Below are 24112 nucleotides of genomic sequence, written 5' to 3' on the forward strand. Positions count from 1 at the left end.
AACAGTGCTGTTGTACCGGTAATTGAGCAGGTTTCCAATGTCACCCATACAGCCACTACTGGTCTTCTTGCCACCTCTCTTATTTATTAGTATATATTAACCATAAACAAAAATACCAACTACAAAATGAATCAGCAAACACTGTACACTTGCACAAGTTACAACGACAAGAGTTGGAATACTGCTACTTCTTCTTCCTCTTCTTGATTTTGATATTTTGATTTAAATGTCTGGACTATGAAATGTTGCAGTTAAAGCAAGATACTACTGTAAATGACATATTTGTATCTTGCTGTTCCATTCAGGACATCAAAGCTGTGTGCCACTTCTGTCATTGTAATGGGATTCACCAGTGTTTTTTTTCTGAGGGGGTGCAGGGGTACGCATACCCCCAAGCATTTTGTGAATCATTGTACTTTTGTCCATTTACTGTATTTATTTTTCCCGATTTGAACTATAAAATGGTGATTTTCTTGAGTCAAAATGAGCAGTACCCCTAAACATTTTTTTTAAAAAACAAAGCACTGGAATTCACCCTGTTCCTGCACAGTGGTACCTCGGGTTACAGAAGCTCCAGGTTACAGACTCTGCTAACCCAGAAATAGTACCTCAGGTTAAGAACTTTGCTTCAGGATGAGAACAGAAATCACACGCTGGCGGTGCGGCGGCAGCAGGAGATCCCATTAGCTAAAGTGGTATCTTAGGTTAAGAACAGTTTCAGGTTAAGAACGGACCTCTGGAACGAACTAAGTTTTTAACCCGAGGTACCACTGTAATTGTAATTTATTTTTAAAACTGTTTTTAATCACAATTTTTATTTTTGTTCTAGCCCACCCTTAAACCTGTGAGGTAGGCTAGATTATGTTAATATAGGTTCATAAACTGCAGTTTCTGCCAATAGATTGCCAGGGTTTTGGAGACAATGTACCAGGCCCAGGAAATCCAGTTGGCATCACTGTAGTAGGAGAGAAGAGAAGGGTCACTCAATTGGCTTTGCTGAGAGGCTAAGCTACCTGTGACTTTTCCTCTTCCTTAACTGACACTAAGTGACTATCATTCCACCAGGCTGCAGAACTGAGAGTATTTCGTAGCAGAGCTACCACATTAGCTCTGATGAGGGACCAGCATATTTTGGCCCCACCTCTCCCTAATCTGTTTCCATTCTAGCTGGTGCTTATAAGGACTTGACAGCTTTAAGAACTGATGCTTGTTGAATTTGCTCTTCCATTCCCAACCATTTTTTGTTTTGTGTTGCTTTTTTGTAATTATAAACCTGGCAACAGGTGCCATCTGAAGAAGAAGAAGAAGAAGAAGAAGAAGAAGAAGAAGAAGAAGAAGAAGAAGAAGAAGAAGAAGAAGACTGCTCTGTTTTGGGCTGAACAGTGGGGTCAAAGCTTAAATAGACAAATGGGCAGATAGAACTGTAAAAGCATATGTACAAATGTGTTAGTTATGAAAGTTTATGAGGACTTCAGCACTCCTTTCATGAATCAAGGCTTTAATGCCCTAGCTGGTAATTAATTGGAATGTGTCAAGATGATTTGCTATTCAAATAAGCATACTGTTGATTCCAGTTCTTTTCTTTCTTCTATATATTGCTGGAAACAATCTAAGCTGGTTACAGAAATCAATTACCTACCATTCTACTCATAACTGTCTAGACTGCAGGGCTTCCGGAATTCACATACAACATTCACATCATGTTTGGCTTTCCACAGGTAAGTGTGGAATTATTATTTCTAAAACTGCAACTTGTTGGCTGGATATCCACAACTATGAATTGCAATATTACTGATACAATATTTGGATGTAGGGGTGCCTTTTGGTTCACACAATGTCCTGGGAAGTGTAAATTGGGTGGTTTTGCATTATAATGAGAGCTGAACCAAATTTCTTCTCCACCCTTATTTGGATGTTTGCAATGATAACTTTCTACTTGCATAATAGTTTTGGCCAGGCAAATATGTTCTTGTCATTCAAAGGCTAATACTTTGTAAATGTGATTTGTGCAGAATAAACAGCTGTCAGAGACTGTAACAGGCACAGGAACAAGCCAAGCTCAGACAACTGGCAAACCTATTAGTTTTTTATACTTTACAACTTATCGCTTTGGACAATATACCCATCAAATCTTCCCGACTTTGTCACTCTGAAGTAACAGTGAAAGAGGTCTATTTCCCATCAATTGCTGCCTAGGCCTTTTAACTGGAAATGCCAAGGGATGAACCATATATTAGAATTAGCACAGTGTGCTAGATACAATTCATGATATACTGTATGACAGAATGCAAAACACTTTCTTTAAAAAAAGAAAAAAGGAACACAGGAAGTTGCCTTATGGCGAGTCAGATCAATGCTTCATCTAGCTCAATATTATCTCTTCCCAGTCCTACCTGGAGATGCCAGGGATTGAACATGAGAGCATCTTCATGGAAAGCCAATACTCCGCTGCTGAATGATGGCCTTTCCAATCGATGTTCCAATGGTTTAATGAGAGAGGTGTGCAACATAACTCTATGCCTGCTCTTTTGGTACTAAATCCAACAGTGTTTTACCCAGTCATGTGATATCTCTACTCAGAACTAAATTCTATTTACTTCAATGGGAGTTCTTCCCAGGTATATAGAATTTTACTTTTGGGGATCCACTTGTCTCTTACACACACACACAGAGAGAGAGAGAGAGAGAGAGAGAGAGAGAGAGAGAGAGAGAATTTGTTAACTTCCCTGGACTCTAGCTTTTCTTTATACAGTTGGGTTAGAGATAGACTAAAGTGCCAGACAATACAATGCATGCAAGTGAGGGTACTTCTGATCTCTCTTGCAGAGACTGAAAATATTCTGATTCTTATATCCATGGCTTTCAGAGAATATATTTTCTATAAACGTCCTACACTTATAGATAGATGGAACAGCCTTATTTACAATCTGTTTCAGTTTTACATCTGCTCGGTATGGATGGGGGAGATATTCAGTTCAGATCTCACACAGTTACCTATCTAATTTGTGTTTCCAAGAACAATCACAAACCAAGATGCAGGTATCCTTTGCATTTCTCTGAAATTTGAAAAATAATTCTGAAGCAAAAAAAAAATAAAGAAGAAAATCTTTAAAGAAAGTGTGCATAAAAATGCATATCTTAGTGACACTGAAATAAGATATCACTTCCATCAACCAGGGTGGTGGATCAATCAGGGGATCTTTTTGTGATATCCCCCCAAAAGCTCAACAACTAAAAAGTATTGATTTCAATCTTTTGGCACCCAAAAATAGGGGTCGTCTTATACATGGGGGTGTCTTCTACATGGACAAATATGGTAGTCCCTTAGGCTGAGGGAAAATGACCAATACAAGGTCATCCTGTTAGCTTCATGGCTTAGTACTAGTCCAACATTTTAACGCCTATAGCTGTCTCTTTCTCTTTTGTTACAAAGGTGGAAAATAATCAGTTCCAAAACTAAGGTTGGGTTGAAACATTTTCCTTTGCATGTCCTTATATAAGAAATTCACATATCACAGTTGCTTTTTTAAAATCCTTGCAGGAGGAGCATGCAGAAGAAACCACAAAAAGGAACATAAGCACCACCACATTTGAATTTGTGCTCCTGGGAATCTCACACAGATATGATTTGCAATCTGTGCTCTTTGCTGCCTTTCTGCTAATCTACCTGTTCATAGTGGTGGGGAATCTGCTGGTTTTGGCTGCCACTATATCAAATCGCACTCTGCATACACCCATGTACTTCTTCCTTAGACATTTGTCTCTTTTGGATATCTGCTATGCATCTGTGACTCTTCCTCAAATGCTTGTGAACCTAATGTCAGAGAAAAAGACTATCTCATTCTTTGGCTGTGCCATGCAGCTGTTCTTCTATGTTTTCCTTGGAGCTGCTGTGTGTTACCTCCTGGCTATTATGGCATATGACCGCTACCTGGCCATCTGCCACCCTTTGCATTATATGAGGCTCATGACCAGGAGGGCTTGCTTCCTGTTGGTTTCTGGATGCTGGCTCAGTGGGTTGTCCATATCGCTTATGGAGACATGGTTGGTATTTTCCCTCCCTTTCTGTGGCCCAGATATCATCAATCACTTCTTCTGTGATATCCGCCTATTAGTGAGATTGCACTGCCCAACTTCCTACATAAACGAGGTGGAGAGAATTCTAACTGTCTTCCTGGTTCTCATCACACCATTCATATTTATCCTGGTCTCCTACATTCTCATATTTCTAGCCATTTTGAAAATCACTGCAGCAGATGGTAGGCAAAAGGCTCTTGGTACGTGCTCCTCACATTTGCTCTCTGTGGCCCTCTTCTTTGGCACAGCTGTGTTCACATACTTGAGGCCAAGTTCTAGTTATTCAGCTCTTACAGACAAGCTTCTCTCCCTCACCTATACTGTGGCTCCAGCCATGTTCAATCCTGTTATCTACAGCCTGAGGAACAGACAAATGAAACATGCCCTTAGCAGTTTGTTGGCCAAAAGCAGACAGTTTGTAGGCATAGGAAACATTCATTTTGGTGTCTGACTAATTAGACATTCAATCTCTTTGGAAATGGCTACGCACCTCTTAAGGGCCAAATCTCTAGGTTATTTTTCTGACCCAATTGTCCTTTATCCCTTCAGAAATGGGTGTTGCCAGAGCAGGGGTAGGGTATCTTTTGTCCTCTGGTTGCTGTTGGCCTCAGTGGTTAGGAACGATGGGAGCTGCAGTCCAACAACTTCCAAAGGACAACAGACTCCTCACCCCTGCACTAGGTTGAGACTGCATTTCTTAGTGCAGAAAGTATTGATCTGATGTGTAGAGATCTTTCCTATTCTAATTAATTCAAGAGAGTTCTGGAAGCTTCTCTGTATGAAAGAAACTTCATGATATTTGTGTTATTCCTTCAGAGAAGCTGAGTACAGCTGGTTTGAACTGGTTCTCTTATCTCTTCTGTCAAGGTTATGCTCATAGCTGTCAACCTTTCCCTTTTTTGTGGGAAATTCCCTTATTATAGCATTGGGAAACAGCAGGGAGGGTTGACAGCTATGTACATAGCAGTGGGGAACAGCAGGGAGGGTTGACAGCTATGGTCATGCTGAGTGTAAAACTAAGGCCCGAAGGAGCCTGGGTTTCACTTTCTCTTTCTATCTCTTTTCTGTCTCTTTTCTATCTCTTTTGGTGTTGTGTTCTATACATAGTATAGAACTGAGATCCAGCGCCGAGGGCCTTCTGTCGGTTCCCTCACTGCGAGAAGCAAAACTACAGGGAACCTGGCAGAGGGCCTTCTCGATAGTGGCGCCCGCCCTGTGGAACGCCCTCCCATCAGAAGTCAAGGGAATAAACAACTACCTGAAATTCAGAAAATACCTGAAGGCAGCCCTGTTTAGGGACGTTTTAAAACTGTGATATTTTAAATGTATTTTAATGTTTGGTGGAAGCCGCCCAGAGTGGCTGGGGAGACCCAGCCAGATAGGCGGGGTACAAATAAATTATTATTATTATTATTATTATTATTATTATTATTATTATTATTATTATTATGTTAAGGTTTACACTTATAAGTTATTGTAAGTTTAAGTTAAGTCTGCTGCAACTGGATTTCTTATGGACAGTGCCAATCCTGAATGTATTGGATTTGTGACCATTAAGCTCATTCGCCTTCAGTAGCAGTAAAGTTCTGCAATTGCCTCTTGTCTATTTTTTTGGGAACCCTGCAACATGTTTAAGTGGTTACTCTGCTAACTATACATTGGACTCTACTCTGGATCAATACTGAGTAGAATTACATGACAGAAACATGCAGTTACAATTGGAGCTGAGGTACACAGAAGCAGCAATCATGCCACAAAAGTAACAAAAGGGCCTAAATAAAAGATCAAAATCAATATTTTAGTGTGGCAGCACCAACACTTTGGAACTTCCTGCCTATTGACATCAGGCAGGCACCTTCATTGTAATCTATTTTGTGCCTGCTAAGAAACATTTTCGTTTAGACAAGCCTACCCAAACATCTAGGGTGTTGGTGTATGTCTCATCTGTTCTTAGTTTACTGCTGATTTCATTTTTTTAATATTTTCAATAGTTGATATTAACTGTTTTTCCTGATCGTTTTATTCTCTTTGTTAATGACTTTGAAGTTTGTCTTTACAATCAAGCGATGTATAACTTTTATTAAATAAATGAATTAAATAATAAAAAATACATGATATATTAAATTGCCTATAAAGTTTTTCTCTCCCTTTAGAAACACCAGCAGCTATTCATTAGGTCTGTGCATACAGCCCACACAGACCCACAATCCTGAACTGAATCAGGACAATCTGGGAAAGTGAATCAAGGCAGCCCTGGATTGCCCCAGGGACTGGTGGACTTTGGGTTCCAAATTTCAGCAGCCAGCTCATAGGGGCCGAGGTCCCTTCAGCCTCCCCAATAAAATATTTGAGGCCCCCCCCAAAATGTTGATAGGCATTGCCATTCAAATGGTGTGTGTGTGCCATGCGATCAATGATGTGGGGCAGGATTTACCTGCCCCCCCATATTTTATTCAAGTTGGTATCCCTGACAACCCCAGGGTGCAAGCATGGGCAATGTATATAGCAGTCCAGAATGAATACTCAATAAATAGCTGGTGTTGCCTAACCTGGCCACAAATATTGTACAAAGAAGTCAGGATGAATGCTCAGTAAACAGGTCATCTAGAAGTGACCTTACAAGCAAGCTGAACCACCTAAATCCTTACTTTGTTATTTCAAAAGATTTCTTATAATCTCCATGTCTGGGAGATTATATGTTTGCATATATAATGACTACATTGGTCATTATAACTCTTTGAAAGAGCAATTTTCACAAATGACTTAGACCAGGCTTGGTTTCACCAAGAAAGGCTGTATTGGCCCAATGTGACATATAAGGCAAAGTCAGTAAGAAGTACAATGGAAGCAGGGGAAAACTTTAATTCCCTTCCTTCCACAACTGCCAGTCTGGATAGCCCAGTCAGGCCAGAGCTATCAAGTAAGCTGCCACCACACCTGCTTAACATCCTCTGCCCCCAGATAGGGGTGATTTTCCCCAGATAGGGAGGACCCAAGGCAGGTCAGTAGGGAAGACCTAACCTTCCTGGCTGTACTCTGAGCCCAATAACGAGGCTTTCTTTTCTTCATCATTCTTCAGTTTAAATACACGAATGGTTTAGACACAGTAGAAGAAAAATTCCTTAGAGTTTGGTGGAAATAGACAAAGGAGCTGGAAATAAGAAAAACAAAATATTGCTATGTGGTATCAGGAAAGAAACACCCCTAACAATGGGCTGGGTTCACATCCAATTGCTGTTGCTGGTTTCCATTTTGTTTGTATGGATCACTCAAAATGGTATGCGAAAATTAAAAGCAAATATTATAAGTCAATATTAAGCAAAGGGGGAGGGGGGAAGAAACACTAACATGGCATTCCAGTACATTTCTACTCAGAAGTAAATTCCCTTGAGATCAAAAAGGCTCAGGTAGGTGGATAAAGGATGGAAGCAAACAAATCGTGCAATAAAGTGGTGACATGCAACAAACTTGCGAATGTGTACAGAGACCAGTACATTTCAATACAGTCGTGTGTCCTTTCGAGCAAAGGATTTAAAAAGAACTGTCACAATGGATACCTGAATAACTTTAATAATGCATGTGGCCACTCCAACCTTCATTCATTGTGATCTGTTTTGGAGCACAGCTCCCAGAGGGAGGAATATGGGAGAATAAAACATGGGCATTGTGGCTGGTGAAGAGGCAAATACATTGCAAACAGCCTAAGATCCTTGCCTTCTATCACTGGCTGAAAAATCACTAGTGCCACTGGTGAGTCAAGAGCATAGAGCTGGGTGTGACCTTCCAGGTATTCCGTAAGTACGAGATTATTTTCTTTTGAAGGCTTTGGCATGTTTCACACTTAGTACACTCCTTCTCATGAGTGATACTAAATTATTTCTTGGACAATGATTATTTTTCAAGTTTGATGCATTTATTGAGGAACAATCCTACCAAAGGTTGGCACATATAAATCCTGTTTTTAATAAAGAAAATGAGGATTATATGAATGACATTTTCAGTGAAATCGTTTAATGATGATTAAAATAAAACTTTCCCATATTAAGAAGACATGGAAGCTATAGGCATAATTTAGAATGTTTATTATAAGATCACTTCTAAATCCAATTGATTTCAGTTAAATACCTTATTCTATTCTAGCATTAAAAAATAGGGCTTAAAACTGATGTACAGTAGCTAGATGACCTATTTATAATATAAAATTTACACGAGATATCAGTAGTTAAAAACACTTCATCTACTTATATTCCACTCATTCTTCAAAGAGTTCATGAAAGCTTAAGTATAATCCATAGAAGATTTAACATAAAGGCAATGCTAGAACCAAACCTAAGTAACTTCTATTTAGAACTATGCTATGTGACTTGGATCATTCCCTGATCTGCTAGGCACTCTTATAACAGAGTTCCACATATACACTACATAAAAAGATTTTGTAGAAACAATTATATCCTAAATTCAAGTTCATGTATGTTCTTTTTCCAGGATGCAGAACAGAAAAGAACACATTCTACAAAACAGTACAACACCAGCTAAATTCATCCTCCGGGGTCTTTCTGATGATCCAAACTTGCAAAGTGCATTATTCTTCACTTTCCTGGTAATCTATATCATCACTCTGACAGGAAACCTTCTCATCATTCTTCTGACATTGGTTGACCCTGCTCTACACACCCCCATGTACTTCTTCCTAAGAAACCTGTCTTTTCTGGAGATCAGCTACACATCGGTGAATGTCCCTAAGATGCTGGCCAACCTCCTTTCTGGAAATAAATCCATCTCCTTCATCGGATGTGCTCTGCAGACCTACTTTATATTCTTCCTTGGTGGGTCAGAATGTTTCCTCTTGGCCTCAATGGCCTATGATCGATATGTTGCCATTTGTAAGCCCTTGCACTACCCCATCCTGATGAGCCAAAAAGTTTATACTACTTTAGCTGTTGCGTCTTGGTTAAGTGGGTTTCTGATGTCCTTTGGTCACACCAGCATGGTGTTTACTCTCTCCTACTGTGGCTCCAATGTGATCAACCACTTCTTTTGTGACATCCCTCCTTTGCTGAAATTGGCTTGTGGGGACACCTCAAGGGTTGAAATTGCAGTCTTTGTGGTGGCTATGATTTTTGTGACTTTGCCTTTTATCCTGATATTGATGTCTTATGCTGGCATTATTACCACCATTTTGAAGATCTCCTCCTCTGAGGGTCGGAAGAAGACCTTCTCTACCTGCTCTTCACACCTCATTGTGGTGACCTTGTTCTATGGTTCTGCTTGTATTACATATTTGAAGCCCAATTCCACTTACTCACCAAACACTGACAAATATCTCTCACTTTTCTATACTGTTATCGGTCCCATTTTGAACCCCCTCATATACAGCTTGAGGAATAAAGAGGTAAAATGTGCCTTTAAAAGAATCTGGGATAGAAAGCCTTTTGGGTGATTAAAATGAACTGACATATTGTGGGAGTTTCAAAATAGGTTGGGACTTGTACCTACTAATTTCTGAAAGCATTAGCTTGGATCCAGAATGATTTAGTTGAACTGAGGTCCCCTTACAATTAATGGGGTTAAGTTAATTATGCTTTAATATATGATCCTTGATTTAAATGGGAGTTTAATTCATCTAACCTTGCCTGTATCTACCTAACAACTTAAAGAGTGGGATTATTTATAGTAAATAAATTTGTGTGAGGAAAGATTGTGATTCCCTCCTACTGAAATCACCAGAAAATCCCTCAAAAGCTATCTCTGCGAGGGTTGAGGATTCCTCCTGAACAAATTGGGTTTATTTTGTTGAAGCAACTTTCTGTCTTCCATTTGACCTCTTACATTCTGCTTAGCTCTTAATAAACTTCATAAGAATGACTGTGTGTTATTGTGTGTATTTCTGGCGGACCCAAAGGGAATTTTGCACTTACGTGTCTACAACATTTTGGAGCAATGCTACATGTGTTAAGATTGAGGTCTGCAGAAGAAGGGAAAGCTACATTGGGCTAAGAGAAGATCCAGGAAGGCTAGGTGCTCTCTGTGTCTCCCCTCCTTGTTACCTGGCTTGGATCTTCTGAAATCACCCATTTGGGGGCAGAGCATGTTAAGCAGGTGGGGGGGGGCAGCTAACTTGCTAGTTCTGGAATAACTGGCATGCACCCAGACTGACAGAGGTGGAAGGAAGGGAATAAAAGTTCTCACCAATCACCACTCCTTTTACCAACTTTGCTTTGTATTCCAAATGGTGGTAACTACAACTTTTATTGGTGAAATCGAGCCTGGTCTCAGTCATTCATGAAAATCACCCCTGTAACCTTTTCAACAACTTATAATGGCCAATGTAGAATATCTATCTATCTATCTATCTATCTATCTATCTATCTATCTATCTATCATCTATCTATCTATCTATCTATCTAATCTATATCTATCTATCATCTATGTATCATCAAACACATCACTCTCTTGGGGGGGGGGAGTAAGGATTTTAGTGGTCCAGCTTGCTAGTAAGGTCAGTTCGAGATGACCTGTTTATTGAGCATTGAAACTGATTTATTTGTACAGGTACAAAGTTTGTGGCAAGTTTAGGCATCATCCACACTTATCCTTTCTCCATGCTTTCCAGACATGGTTGGAAGTTTAAAGCTTCCTTTTTGAATGCTTCCACATTACCTTCCCCAGAGCTTCCTCATGAAAGCCCACTCTTCAAAGTTGAATTGGAGGAAATTTCAAACCTCAGAAAACTCAAATTGACATTTGCTCTGATTCTGCTGGAAAGAGTGGGTGTTCGTGGTGAAAGCCCTGGTGTGTGTGTGTGGGGGGGGGAACCCCACAAGGATGCAGAGATTTAGATCTTGGACCTATGCCTGAAAAATGATAAGGAAAAGGTAATTGTAGATAAACCCGTAGACAACATCAGCTATTTACTGAACATTAATTATTGTTTGTTTGCAGGAGGTTCTACAACATGGTCAAGAAAGTATTTTCTCATTATATTTGCTGGCCTCTGCCTCAGGAGATAATCAAACCATTGAATTGGCAGCATTGAAGTGACCTCCCAAGGGCACAAGCCTAAGCAGTGTGTTTGGATGTTCTGGGCTGCCCATATTACAAAACCCACTTCTCAACCCCACTGATGTGGTCGAGAGGAAAACAGCAATACATTTGGCACCAGCTCAGCTGCAGGAGTTGTCCCAGAACACAGCTTCTAGGAACCACAGGTAACAACTGAGTGCAGGGTGGGGACCAAAGGGGAACACACTACCCCAGATGAATCAGGTGTTTACCAACAGAGGTACTACCCCTCCCCATACACCCCATGCAGGGGGTTGGACTAGATGACCCTTGGGTCCCTTCCAACTCTACAATCCTATAATTCTTTGTCTGCACAGCCATATGCCCCATAGAACAAAGGATGAAGGGCTTTAAAGTTAATTCAAAGGAAATATCGCAATGGATACCTGAATAGCTACATTAATGCATCTGCCTGCTCAGTCAGTTATTCATTGTGATCTGTCTTGGAGCACAGCTCCCAGAGGGAAGAATATGGCAGAATAAAACATGGTGAAGAGGCAAATACATTGAAAGCAGCCTAAGATCACTGCCTTCGATAACTGTGGCTGAGAAATCTCTAGTGCAACTAGGTCGTCAGGAACAGAGAGCTGGGTATGACCTTCCAGGGCTTCAGTAAGTACCAGATTGTTTTCTTTTGAAGCCTTTGTCATGTTTCACTCTGAAGGAACACACTTTGTACATTCTTTCTCGTGAATGATACGAAATTATTTCTTCGACAAAGATTATTTTCCAAGTTTGATGCCTTCTAATAATGTTATTTAGGAACAATCCAACCGAAGGTTAGCACTTGCAATGTTTAATAAAGAAAATGAGGATTATATAGATAGAAATTTCAGAGAAATCTCTTTAATGATGGTTAAAACAATACCTCCACATATGAACAAGACACAGAAGCTATAGGTAGAATTTAGAATTTTTATTATAAGATCACTTCTATATCCTATTGATTCCAATGAAGTTAAACACTGCAGTATGTGCCTTTGGATCGTTCCCTGATCAGCTATTCAGTCCTTGAACAGAGTTCCACATATAATCTATATAAAAAGATTCTGTATACCCAAAGAAACATATCCTAAATTCATGTTCACGTATGTTCTTTTTCCAGGATGCAGAATAGAAAAGAACACATTCTACAAAACAGTACAACACCAGCTAAATTCCTCCTCCTGGGTCTTTCTGATGATCCCAACCTGCAAAGTGCATTATTCTCCACTTTCCTGGTACTCTATATCATCACTCTGACAGGAAACCTTCTCATCGTTTTCCTGACGTTGGTTGACCCTGCCCTCCACACTCCCATGTATTTCTTCCTAAGAAACTTGTCTTTTCTGGAGATCTGCTACACATCAGTCAACGTCCCTAAGATGCTGGCAAACCTCCTTTCTGGAAATAAATCCATCTCCTTCATCGGATGTGCTCTGCAGACCTACTTTATATTCTTCCTTGGTGGGTCAGAATGTTTCCTTTTGGCCTCAATGGCTTATGATCGATATGTTGCCATTTGTAAGCCCTTGCACTACCCCATCCTGATGAGTCGAAAAGTTTATACTACTTTAGCTGTGGTGTCTTGGTTAAGTGGGTTTCTGATGTCCTTTGGTCACACCAGCATGATGTTTACTCTTTCCTACTGTGGCTCCAATGTGATCAACCACTTCTTTTGTGACATCCCTCCTTTGCTGAAATTGGCTTGTGGGGACACCTCAAGGGTTGAAATTGCAGTCTTTGTGGCGACTATGATTTTTGGGACTTTGCCTTTTATACTGATCTTGATATCTTACACTGGCATTATTACCACCATTTTGAAGATCACCTCCTCTGAGGGTCGGAAGAAGACCTTCTCTACCTGCTCTTCACACCTCATTGTGGTGACCTTGTTCTATGGTTCTGCTTGTATTACATATTTGAAGCCCAATTCCACTTACTCACCAAACACTGACAAATATCTCTCACTTTTCTATACTGTTATCGGTCCCATTTTGAACCCCCTCATATACAGCTTGAGGAATAAAGAGGTAAAACTTGCCTTTAGAAGAATTTGGGATAGAAGACCCTTTGGGTGATAAAAATGGACTGACATATTTTGGGAGTTCCAAAATAGGTAGGGACTTGTACCTACTAATTTCTGAAAGCAATAGCTTGGATCCAGAATGATTTAGTTGAACTAAGGTCCCCTTAAAATTAATGGGATTAAGTTAATTATGCTTTAATATATGATCCTTGATTTAAATGGGAAATTAATTCATCTAACCTTGCCTATATCTACCTAACAACTTAAAGAGTGGGATAATTTATAGTAAATAAATTTGTGTGAGGAAATAGTGAAATCACCAGAAATCCCCCAACAGATATCTCTGTGAGGGTTGAGGATTCTTCCTAAACAACTTGTGTTGGGGAATGGATGGAAAACTATTGGGGGAAGTGAGAATCATCCTCAATTTAACTTGGAACCTAATATAACTTAACATGAAAGTCCTTCTCTGACAGAAAGTTTCCTGTCCCTTCATCCCCTACCATCAGAGCCCAAGGGTAGATCACATGCTTTGTATGCAAAAGATCCCGTGTTCTGTCCAAGCAGTGATGGGAAATATTTTCCTGAAACCCTGGGGAACTTCTGCCAAGCTGCATTCAGATGCATAGCTGTCAACTTTTCCCTTTTCTTGAAAGGAATCCTATTTGGAATAAGGGAATTTCCCTTAAAAAAAGATAAAAGTTGGCAGCTATGTTCAAATGTAGGGTTTATTGCATGAGTTTTTCCGGTCATGTTGCTAGTGCTTCTGTCCCAATTTCTAACATTCCTTTTGCACTGCAATAGCTGCTGCATTCCAGAACTGTTTTTTTTTTTTTTTTAATTGCTATACCACCACGCTGCATTACATTTTAAATGGCAGGAAAGAATCATATGCAGGGATACTGCCCACATTTTGTCACATGAACTCAAAATGCAATAATTCCCTCCCTTTGGATTTCTCTTAGCATGCTTCTGTTCCAGAGGTGTTTCCATTTGTCTGTATCAGCCAGTACAAAGAACCCCAAACCCAACTTTCATCTGCATTAACTTCCAACATTTGCAGAGACTAAATTAGTGCTGATTGGCATCCCCTTGGCTCCTGACTGTCTTGTGATTGTCTGGACAGTGCCAGATATCAATCAAGAGCTACCTGGATCAAACCTCTTAGAAGTGAACTGTTGTCATATAGCCCATAGTCTCTCAACGCCCCTCATCTTACCTGACCATCACAGACCCCCCACGTTTCCCTTTTTTACATGGATAGTCCTGGATTTACAGAAGCTGTCTCAGTTTCTCATTTGATCCCAGAATGCCCTGCTTTTCCTTAGGATGTCCCTATTTTCATTGGAGAAATGTTGGAGGTATGGAGTTAGGCAACCCCCGAGCCAAGGAGATACAGCCTTTAGAAGACATTTGAAGGTTGCCCTGTATAGGGAAGTTTTTAAACATTTTATTCAGTTTTTATATATGTTGGAAGCCACCAGAGTGGCTGGGGCAACCAAGTCAGATGGGCAGGGGATTGATAATGACAGCAGCAGCAGCAACACCAATAAAAACAAACAAACAAACAAACGGATGTCCCTCTTTTCATTGAAGACATATTGGAGGGTCTGCAATCAATGCTGCTACTTTGCACAGAATGAGGCCCAAAGGCTAGCTGCAGTAAGATAGCTACTGCATGAGGTTTAACCAGTTGACCCTCAGGGTCCTTTCCAACTCTAAAATTCTATGATACTATGATAGGCAGGCATGGGATAACCTGTGGGTTGATTTTTCATTTTGTTTATTTTGTTGAAGCAAATTTCTGTCTTCCATTTGTCCTCTTCCTTTCTGCTTAGCTCTTAATAAACTTCATAAAAATGACTGTGTGAGTTAACATGGGTGTTTCTGCTGGACCCAAAGGGAATTTTTCACTTACCGGTATGTGTCTACAACATTTTGGAGCAATTCTGCATGTGATAAGATTGGGATCTGCCAAAGACGGGAAAGCTACATTTGGCTCAGAGAAGATCCAGGGAAGCTATGTGTTCTTGGTGTATCCCTTCCTTGTTGCCTGACTTGGATCCTCTGAAATCACCCATTGGGGGGGGGGACGACATATTAAGCAAGTGGGGGAGGGGACTTCAAAGAAGTGTGACTAGCCCAAGGTCACCCAGCAGCTGTATGTGGAGGAGCGGAGACACGAACCTGGTTCCCCAGATTACAAGACTACCGCTCTTAATCACTACACCACACTGGCTCTCTATACCTTTTACCAACTTTGCTTTGTATGCTACATGGTGACAACTTCAAATTTTATTGGTGAAACCAAGCCTGGTCTCAGTCATTCATGAAAATCACCCCTATAGCCCTTTCAAAGACTTATAATTGCCAAAGTAGAATATGTAAATCTATCATATCTATCTATCATCTCTATCTCTATCTCTATCTCTATCTCTATCTCTATCTCTATCTCTATCTCTATCTCTCTATCTATCTATCATCTATCTATCTATCTATCATCTATGTATCATCAAACACATCACTCTCTTGGGGGGGGGAGTAAGGATTTTAGTGGTCCAGCTTGCTAGTAAGGTTAGTTCTACATGACCTGCTTATTGGCCATTCATACTGATTTCTTTGTCGAAATTTGTGGCAAGGCTAGGCATCATCCACACTTACTGTTTCTCCACACTTTCCAGACATGCTCTGCATTTTGTAGCTTCCTTTCTGAATGCTACCAGACCACCTCCTCCAGAGCTTCCTCATGAAAATCCACTCTTTAAAATTTAGTTGGAGCAAATGTCAAACTTCAGAAAACCCAAACTGGCATTTGCACCGATTCTGCCTGAAAGAGTGGGTTTTCGTGGGGAAAGCTCTGGCATGGGGTGGGGTGGGGGACCAAGGACACAGAGATCTAAATCTCTGATTTGTGCCTGGAAAATGATGGGGAACTGAGCATTAATTCTTGTTTGTTTGCTGGAGGTTATACGATGTGGTCAAGAAAGTGTTTCCCCATTATATTTGTTGGCATCAAATATAATCAAACCACTGAATTGGCAGAAATGAATGGATGTTCTGGGCTGCCCATATTACAAGACCCACTTCTCAACCCCACTGATGTGGTCAAGAGGAAAACAGCAATACATTTGGCACCAGCTCAGCTGCAGGAGTTGTCCCAGAACACAGCTTCTAGGAACCACAGGTAACAGCTGAGTGCAGGGTGGGGACCAAAGGGGAACAAACTACCCCAGAAGAATCAGGTGTCTACCAACAGAGGTACTACCCCTCCCCAAACCCCCCTTCCAGGGGGTTGGACTAGATGACCCTTGGGTCCCTTCCAACTCTACAATCCTATAATTCTATGTCTGCACAGCCATATGCCCCATAGAACAAAGGATGAAGGGCTTTAAAGTTAATTCAAAGGAAATATCACAATGGATAACTGAATACCTATATTAATGCATATGCCTGCTCAGTCAATTATTCATTGTGATCTGTCTTGGAGCACAGCTCCCAGAGGGAAGAATATGGCAGAATAAAACATGGTGAAGAGGCAAATGCACTGAAAGCAGCCTAAGATCACTGCCTTTGATAACTGTGGCTGAGAAATCTCTAGTGCAACTAGGTCGTCAGGAACAGAGAGCTGGGTGTGACCTTCCAGGGCTTCAGTAAGTACCAGATTGTTTTCATTTGAAGCCTTTGTCACGTTTCACTCTGAAGGAACACACTTTGTACATTCTTTCTCGTGAATGATACAAAATTATTTCTTGGACAAAGATTATTTTTCAAGTTTGATGCCTTCTAATAATGTTATTTAGGAACAATCCTACCGAAGGTTAGCACTTGCTATGTTTAATAAAGAAAATGAGGATTACAGTATGTAGATAGAAATTTCAGAGAAATCTCTTTAATGATGGTTAAAACAATACCTCCACATATGAACAAGACACAGAAGCTATAGGTAGAATTTAGAATTTTTATTATAAGATCACTTATATATCCTATTGATTCCAATGAAGTTAAACACCGCATTATGTGCCTTTGGGTCATTCCCTGATCAGCTATTCAGTCCTTGAACAGAGTTCCACATATAATCTATATAAAAAGATTCTGTATACCCAAACTAACATATCCTAAATTCATGTTCATGTATGTTCTTTTTCCAGGATGCAGAACAGAAAAGAACACATTCTACAAAACAGTACAACACCAGCTAAATTCATCCTCCTGGGTCTTTCTGATGATCCCAACCTGCAAAGTGCATTATTCTTCACTTTCCTGGTACTCTATATCATCACTCTGACAGGAAACCTTCTCATCATTCTCCTGACGTTGGTTGACCCTGTCCTCGACACTCCCATGTATTTCTTCCTAAGAAACCTGTCTTTTCTGGAGATCTGCTACACATCAGTCAATGTCCCTAAGATGCTGGCCAACCTCCTTTCTGGAAACAAATCCATCTCCTTCATCGGATGTGCTCTGCAGACCTACTTTATATTCTTCCTTGGTGGGTCAGAATGTTTCCTTTTGGCCTCAATGGCCTATGATCGATATGTTGCCATTTGTAAGCCCTTGCACTACCCCATCCTGATGAGTCGAAAAGTTTATACTACTTTAGCTGTGGTGTCTTGGTTAAGTGGGTTTCTGATGTCCTTTGGTCACACCAGCATGGTGTTTACTGTCTCCTACTGTGGCTCCAATGTGATCAACCACTTCTTTTGTGACATCCCTCCTTTGCTGAAATTGGCTTGTGGGGACACCTCTAGGGTTGAAACTGGAGTCTTCGTGGGGGCTATGATTTTTGGGACTTTGCCTTTTATCCTGATCTTGATGTCTTACGCTGGCATTATTACCACCATTTTGAAGATCACCTCCTCTGAGGGTCGGAAGAAGACCTTCTCTACCTGCTCTTCACACCTCATTGTGGTGACCTTGTTCTATGGTTCTGCTTGTATTACATATTTGAAGCCCAATTCCACTTACTCACCAAACACTGGCAAATATCTCTCACTTTTCTATACTGTTATCGGTCCCATTTTGAACCCCCTCATATACAGCTTGAGGAATAAAGAGGTAAAACGTGCCTTTAAAAGATTCTGGGATAGAAAGCCTTTTGGGTGATAAAAATGAACCAACATATTGTAGGAGATCCAAAATAGTTTTGTACTTTTACCTACTGATTTCTGAAAGCATTAGCTTGGATCCAGAATGATTTAGTAGAACTGTGGTCCCCTTAAAATTAATGGGATTAGTTTAATTATGCTTTAATCTAAATCCCATTGATTTAAATGGTAAACTAATTCATCTAACCTTGCCTGGATCTCCTCTAACAGACTTGCTGGGGCAACCCAGTCAGAGGAGGGGGTGCAAATAATGACAACAACAACAACAGTAGAAAAGTTTTTATTGAATAAATTTTTGTGAAGGAGGATTATGTGAGGTCCTCTCTTGCTGTAACCACCAGAAATCCCGCAAGATATCTCTCTGCTCGGCTGGGGAATCCTCCTACAGACAGATGATAGATTAGATAGATAGATAGATAGATAGATATAGATATAGATATAGATATAGATATAGATATAGATAGACAGATAGACAGATAGACAGACAGACAGATAGATGAGAGAGGGGGGGGAAGATATTTTACTATGGTCTGTCTTACACACCTAAAACGTTGACTGGCTTTAAATTAACTTCAAAGTAAAAAAGGGGGTTGGTCTTATCTGACTAGCAGTGGATTTGTGAGTTTTCAGGAAGAGATCTTTTCTATCATCTGCTCCATGATACTTCTGACTGGAGAAGTGAGGGATTGAACCAGGGACTGTTTTCATGCAACTTACTTACTTACTTACTTAGCATATTGTTATATACCACCCTCAATCTCTGCAGCAGTGTGATATTCCAGGGAACTCCCTGTAATCTCTCATTGTTGGAGAGATTGGGGATGACATGTAACACAGGATCTGTGTTTCCTTTTGGAAATGCTGTCTTGAGAAAGGCAAGGAGTGATGCCCAGAAGGTGTGTCAATGACTACTGGCTGAAGTTGTGTCAGCTCATTCAACTTGCTGCTGACAGCAGCAACATTTGCAAAATGTATGAAGGCACAAAGACAATATTGGAAGAGCTGGACGTCCACAAGATGATCATGTCCTTCCACGAAAATATGTCTGGCACATCCAGTATGATGGTTCATCCTTGGATGCTTTCCCTATAAAGAGTGGTGTGAAACAGGGCTGTCTTCTTGTCCCAACTCTCTTTGGCATATTCTTCTCCTTGTTGTTTTCATATGCTTTCAGCTTCACTGAAGACAGTCTGTATTTCCATTCCATCCCATTTAAGGAGTGAAGGGGTCTGTTCAACCTGGCATGTCTCTGCGCCAAGACTGGCAAACTCTAAAGAAGCTCTACAGAGACTCATTGACCATTTTGCCCAAACCTGCATGTAGTTTGTCCTCTCTATCAACCTGACAAAGAACACCCTAGGTCAGGACATCGTCACCAGTACTCCAGGCAGATGGTAGACGATTTTATCTACCTGGCCTCCAGAATAACCACCAACTTTTCCATTGATTCTGTGTATTGGCAAGTGTATTGGCAAGACAGCAATAGCTCACCTCTCCAAAAGGGTATGGGAGAATATGATGCTAACGTCCAATATAAAGGTAAAATACAAAGGTGAATCCAAAGGCCTGCATGTTGAGCACACTGCTTTATGGAAGTGAATGATAGGCAACTTCCACCGGCAGTGGCACCTCAATGACTTCCATATACATGGTGCCAGGAAGATTTTGGGCATCACATGGCAGGAGAGAGTCTTAAACAAAGATATGCTCTCCCCACCCAGCATTCCCAGCATGTTTGCACTTCTGTCTCAGTGACATTTACACTATTGGTCATGTCCACAGAATGGAAGATGGCATGATCCCCAAGGGCATGCTCTACATGGAGCTGGCTTCAGATACTAGACCTGTTGGAAGACCAATTGTGCATTACAAAGATGTCTGCAAACATGACATGAATGCTGGCAACATTAACCCTGCCATGTGGGAACCCCTTGCAGATGGTCACAGTGCCTGGAAACATTCAGGTCATGGATCCACAGAAGTGACCAGAGGAGGAATGAAGGCTGGGAGGAACGCAAAAAGAAAAACCGGCATGGTGCACTTGCAGCAGCAAAACCAGATGCCTTAAAACATGTCTCCCTCATATTGGTCAATGCTCTCTACAGTCACAGCATGCGCTGTAACACTCCAATGGTTTAACTTTAGTCAATGCTGGCTATTTAATGAGCAGTTATTCTGATTTGTTTGCAGGGAGCGTAGCTGATGTTGCATCAAAACGTCTGCTATCCATCACTTCCATTAGTGGGTGCCCTTTGTGGAATCGCGCGTGGGACTACAGTTCCCAGGGAGCTTAGTGGTAAAACACTTGCTTCTCAGTGTTATTATTCAGAGGCTTACGCCCAGCCTCATTAATGAGGCCCCTTACTGGGAGGTGGGACCAGCCCCATTTATAAATGGGGGGTGGAGCCAGCAATAGCCAGGCAGTCAGCTCTGGAGATTCACCCTCCCTACCCTCCCTTTGTTTAATTTTTCTTGTTTTCAGGTTAACTTTTTCTTCCTATTTAGCAGGCGCTGCTACAGTCCTTGTCTGGTTGCTGTTGAAGGACCGGGAAGAAATTTTCCTGCATTGGCAGGCTTTGTCTTCCCTGTAGCAATTCGTCACAACTTCGGAGGTTATGGGCTTGGGTGGAATTCTTTAGTCTTTTCTTCCCTATATGGGGGGGGGCATGAAGTGGTGACTCACCCCCCCTGCGGCAGCGATTCCATGGTCCCCCTTTTAAAGGGATTATATATATATATATATATATATATATATATATATATATATATATATATATATATGTGTGTGTGTGTGTGTGTGTGTGTGTGTGTGTGTGTGACTGGTCATACACTGAAATGTGTCAGCATGCGGGGATATGGGCTTGGCTGCCTGCCTACACTTAGGTCCCACAGAACATATCCCATTTACCCTGATGAGCCCCAGTTCCCCTGGCTGGGGGGCTGGGAGGCATACATGCCCAAGGCCTAAGCCAAGGTCTTCCTGCATTTGGAAGTTTAATAAAGTTGTGGCCTAATTTTAATTCCATATAACGTTGTTAGAGTCTTTATTCCTTCCTTATGATCCCTGGGGGCTGGGGCTGTCGCCTCCTGGTCATGCAGGGATGTCCATTCAATAACTGGCATAGTTTGCTCCCTTTTATTTTCATCACATTGTATACAATGAGAGGGAGACTTCCTTTAAAATCCTCCACTATATACAGTGGTACCTCGCTAGACGAATGCCTCGTTAGACTAAAAACATGCTAGACAAAAGGCATTCGCTAGTGAAAGGGTGACTCACAAGATGAAAACGAAAATGTTTTGCGATTTTTTTCCATAAAGCCACGCTTCCTCTGACCATGCCTCACAAGACGAAATTTCCACTATACAACGGCACTCGCAGAACGAATTAATTGCGTCTTGCGAGGCACCACTTTATCAGGAAAGGCGCTTTCGTTTTCATCTTTGCAGCAAGAGTCCAGAAGGATATTGGATAAGGTAAACAAGCTCCACCCTACCTCTCATACTTGGACTGCAACCTAAGAAAGCCAACATTTTCAGAAGAGTATGCTGCTAATGTTTTCTTTCACCCCACACAAATCACTATAGAATGTCAAGGCCACTAATCGTACAGGTATTTGGTGAATACCCTCTTCGCTAATCACAAATAGTATCAATAACTTCAAGATACCGTTTTTCCCTCAACCCTACTTTGACAACCAGAGATGCAATTTTTGCATGACCTCAAACACAATACTTTCTAAAGAAGTTATTTTACTGCGAGTCATGGCTTGTTGCATAATGGTGTGTTATAGAGTGTACAGGTGCACATCTTGCTTTATGTTTGAGAATCATTACGTTAGGGCACGCATCCCAAATATTGTTGTGCTGTCATTGTTCTTTCAGAAGATATTGAAGATCCAGAATTCCTCAGATTTTGTATCTGAATGTAAAGTGTGCATGTGTGTTCATCTTTCACTCAACCCTTAGGTTGGTTTGCTTAATGTCTGCCAGTTGCTGTGGCTTTCAATACTGAAGGGAGTGCTTGCAGGTTTCAGCCAAGGGAGTTTCATGTATGTTTTTAATGAAAAGGCAAAACATTTATTTATTTAGACTGAAATCCTATTTTTAAAAAGTATATGGGAATAAGTCATAGACTCAAAGAACTGCAAAGTTGGAAAGGACCATGAGGGTCATCCAGTCCAACTCCTTGCAATGTAGGAATCTTTTCCCCAGTGTGGGACTTGAACCTGCCACAATCCTGAGATTAAGAGTCTCATGCTCTACCAACATAACTATGCACAGGACTCTAAAGTCTGCTGACCCTAATGAGTTCTACTTCTAAGCAGATATGCATTGTATGGTAAAATTGCAAAGGATTACAGATGAAGAATGGCTGCATAGAAAACACAGAACATTGCTGTTTTACAGTGACCATGAAAATTTAAGCACATTGAACTTAATACATTATAATTTGATTCACCTTAGAGGTGGGAATAGCTTTCTCTGTCAAGAGTGACATTTCTTCAGGGGTAATCTGTCATGGCCCCCCCTCCCACATATGTTGGAGCCCCCACTTGTTTCTTCTCCTTCAATATCTGTAATCTCTCCTTGCCATTGAAATGTCTTTGGTGTGAGAAGGCAATACTACTATTTTGTTGTATCACATTTTTCTACCCAGCAATTTTCTCAGGGACACTTTCACTTCTCTGTTTCTCAGGCTATATATGATGGGGTTAAACATAGGAACTAAAATGGTATAGAACAAGGAAAGCAACTTATTAATGTCTTCTGTCTCCTTTGACCTAGGACTCAAATATACAATAGTTGCTGAGCCATAAAAGAGACATACGACAATAAGGTGTGAGGAACAAGTGGAGAACGCTTTCTTCCGACCATCTGCTGAAGGCATCTTCAGAATAGCAGAAATTATTTTCACATAAGAAGCAAAGATAAGGAAAAAAGGGATGATCAAGAAAACTACAGCAGCTGCAAATACAATTAACTGGTTAACGTTGGTGTCCGCACAGGCCAGATCAAGCAGCGGGGGTACATCACAGAATAAGTTATTGATTTCATGAGAGTCACAAAAGGGCAAGGTGAACACTAGATATATTGGCCCTGCATGTATGGACATATTGACAACCAATGATCCAGTGATGAGTACCAAACAGAATTGCTTGGTCATGATGAGCTTATAATACAAGGGGTTACATATGGCCACATATCGGTCATAAGCCATGGCAGTCAATAGGAAGCACTCTGTGCCTCCTAGTATAAGTAGGAAATAGATCTGGACAGCACAGCCAATGAATGAAATGTTGCTCTTTTCTGCCACTAAATTGGCTGCCATATTCGGCACAGTGACTGAAGTGTAGCAGATCTCCAGGAAAGACAGATTCCTCAAAAAGAAATACATAGGAGTGTGAAGGGCAGGGTCAGATATTGTAACGTAAATGATTAGTCCATTTCCTATTAGAATGCCGGAATATGTGATCAGGAACACAGAAAAGAGCCAACCTTGGAGATCTGGGAGATTTGAGTATCCAAGGAGAATGAAGTCAGAAAATGCAGTGTGATTATCTCGTGCCATACTTGGATCCCTTTAGTCTGAAGAAATGATAATGACAGGGGGAGAGAGAGAATCAGTCAGCCCAAACAGATTTGTTTTATAGTTCCCCTTATCAAAACCTCAGCTACTACAAAGTCCATATGGGTTGTGCAGATTCAATTTTTCTGTGTGCACATTCTGTACACTGGCTTCCACACAATCCCATTTTATCAGTCTTGGGCATTCATCCATATTCTAACAAACACAGAAAAAAGTTCCATTCTCCAGAACAGAACAAAATTTCACACAGACAGTGCTAAGATAAATTGC

The 24112-nt window shown here is 40.8% G+C and overlaps 4 protein-coding genes across 4 annotated transcripts; 3 read left to right on the forward strand and 1 right to left on the reverse strand.

Annotated features, from left to right (window-relative positions):
- The first annotated feature begins 8563 nt into the window (after positions 1-8563).
- LOC117059339 (olfactory receptor 10A2-like) lies at positions 8564-9517 on the forward strand. The gene has a single exon (XM_033170999.1). It carries the CDS (start codon positions 8564-8566, stop codon positions 9515-9517), a length of 954 nt encoding a protein of 317 aa, XP_033026890.1.
- A 2728-nt stretch (positions 9518-12245) lies between these two features.
- LOC117059244 (olfactory receptor 10A7-like) lies at positions 12246-13199 on the forward strand. The gene has a single exon (XM_033170848.1). The coding sequence runs from the start codon at positions 12246-12248 to the stop codon at positions 13197-13199; it is 954 nt and encodes a 317-aa protein (XP_033026739.1).
- A 2992-nt stretch (positions 13200-16191) lies between these two features.
- Positions 16192-18250, forward strand: LOC117057896 (olfactory receptor 10A2-like). The gene is made up of 2 exons (XM_033168736.1): positions 16192-16331; positions 17296-18250. The coding sequence occupies exons 1-2, from the start codon at positions 16192-16194 to the stop codon at positions 18248-18250; spliced, it is 1095 nt and encodes a 364-aa protein (XP_033024627.1).
- Positions 18251-22894: 4644 nt separating this feature from the next.
- LOC117058712 (olfactory receptor 10AG1-like) lies at positions 22895-23824 on the reverse strand. The gene has a single exon (XM_033170054.1). The coding sequence runs from the start codon at positions 23822-23824 to the stop codon at positions 22895-22897; it is 930 nt and encodes a 309-aa protein (XP_033025945.1).
- Positions 23825-24112: the final 288 nt, after the last annotated feature.

This window comes from Lacerta agilis, chromosome 14 (assembly GCF_009819535.1).
Source record: "Lacerta agilis isolate rLacAgi1 chromosome 14, rLacAgi1.pri, whole genome shotgun sequence".
Lineage (NCBI taxonomy): Eukaryota > Metazoa > Chordata > Lepidosauria > Squamata > Lacertidae > Lacerta > Lacerta agilis.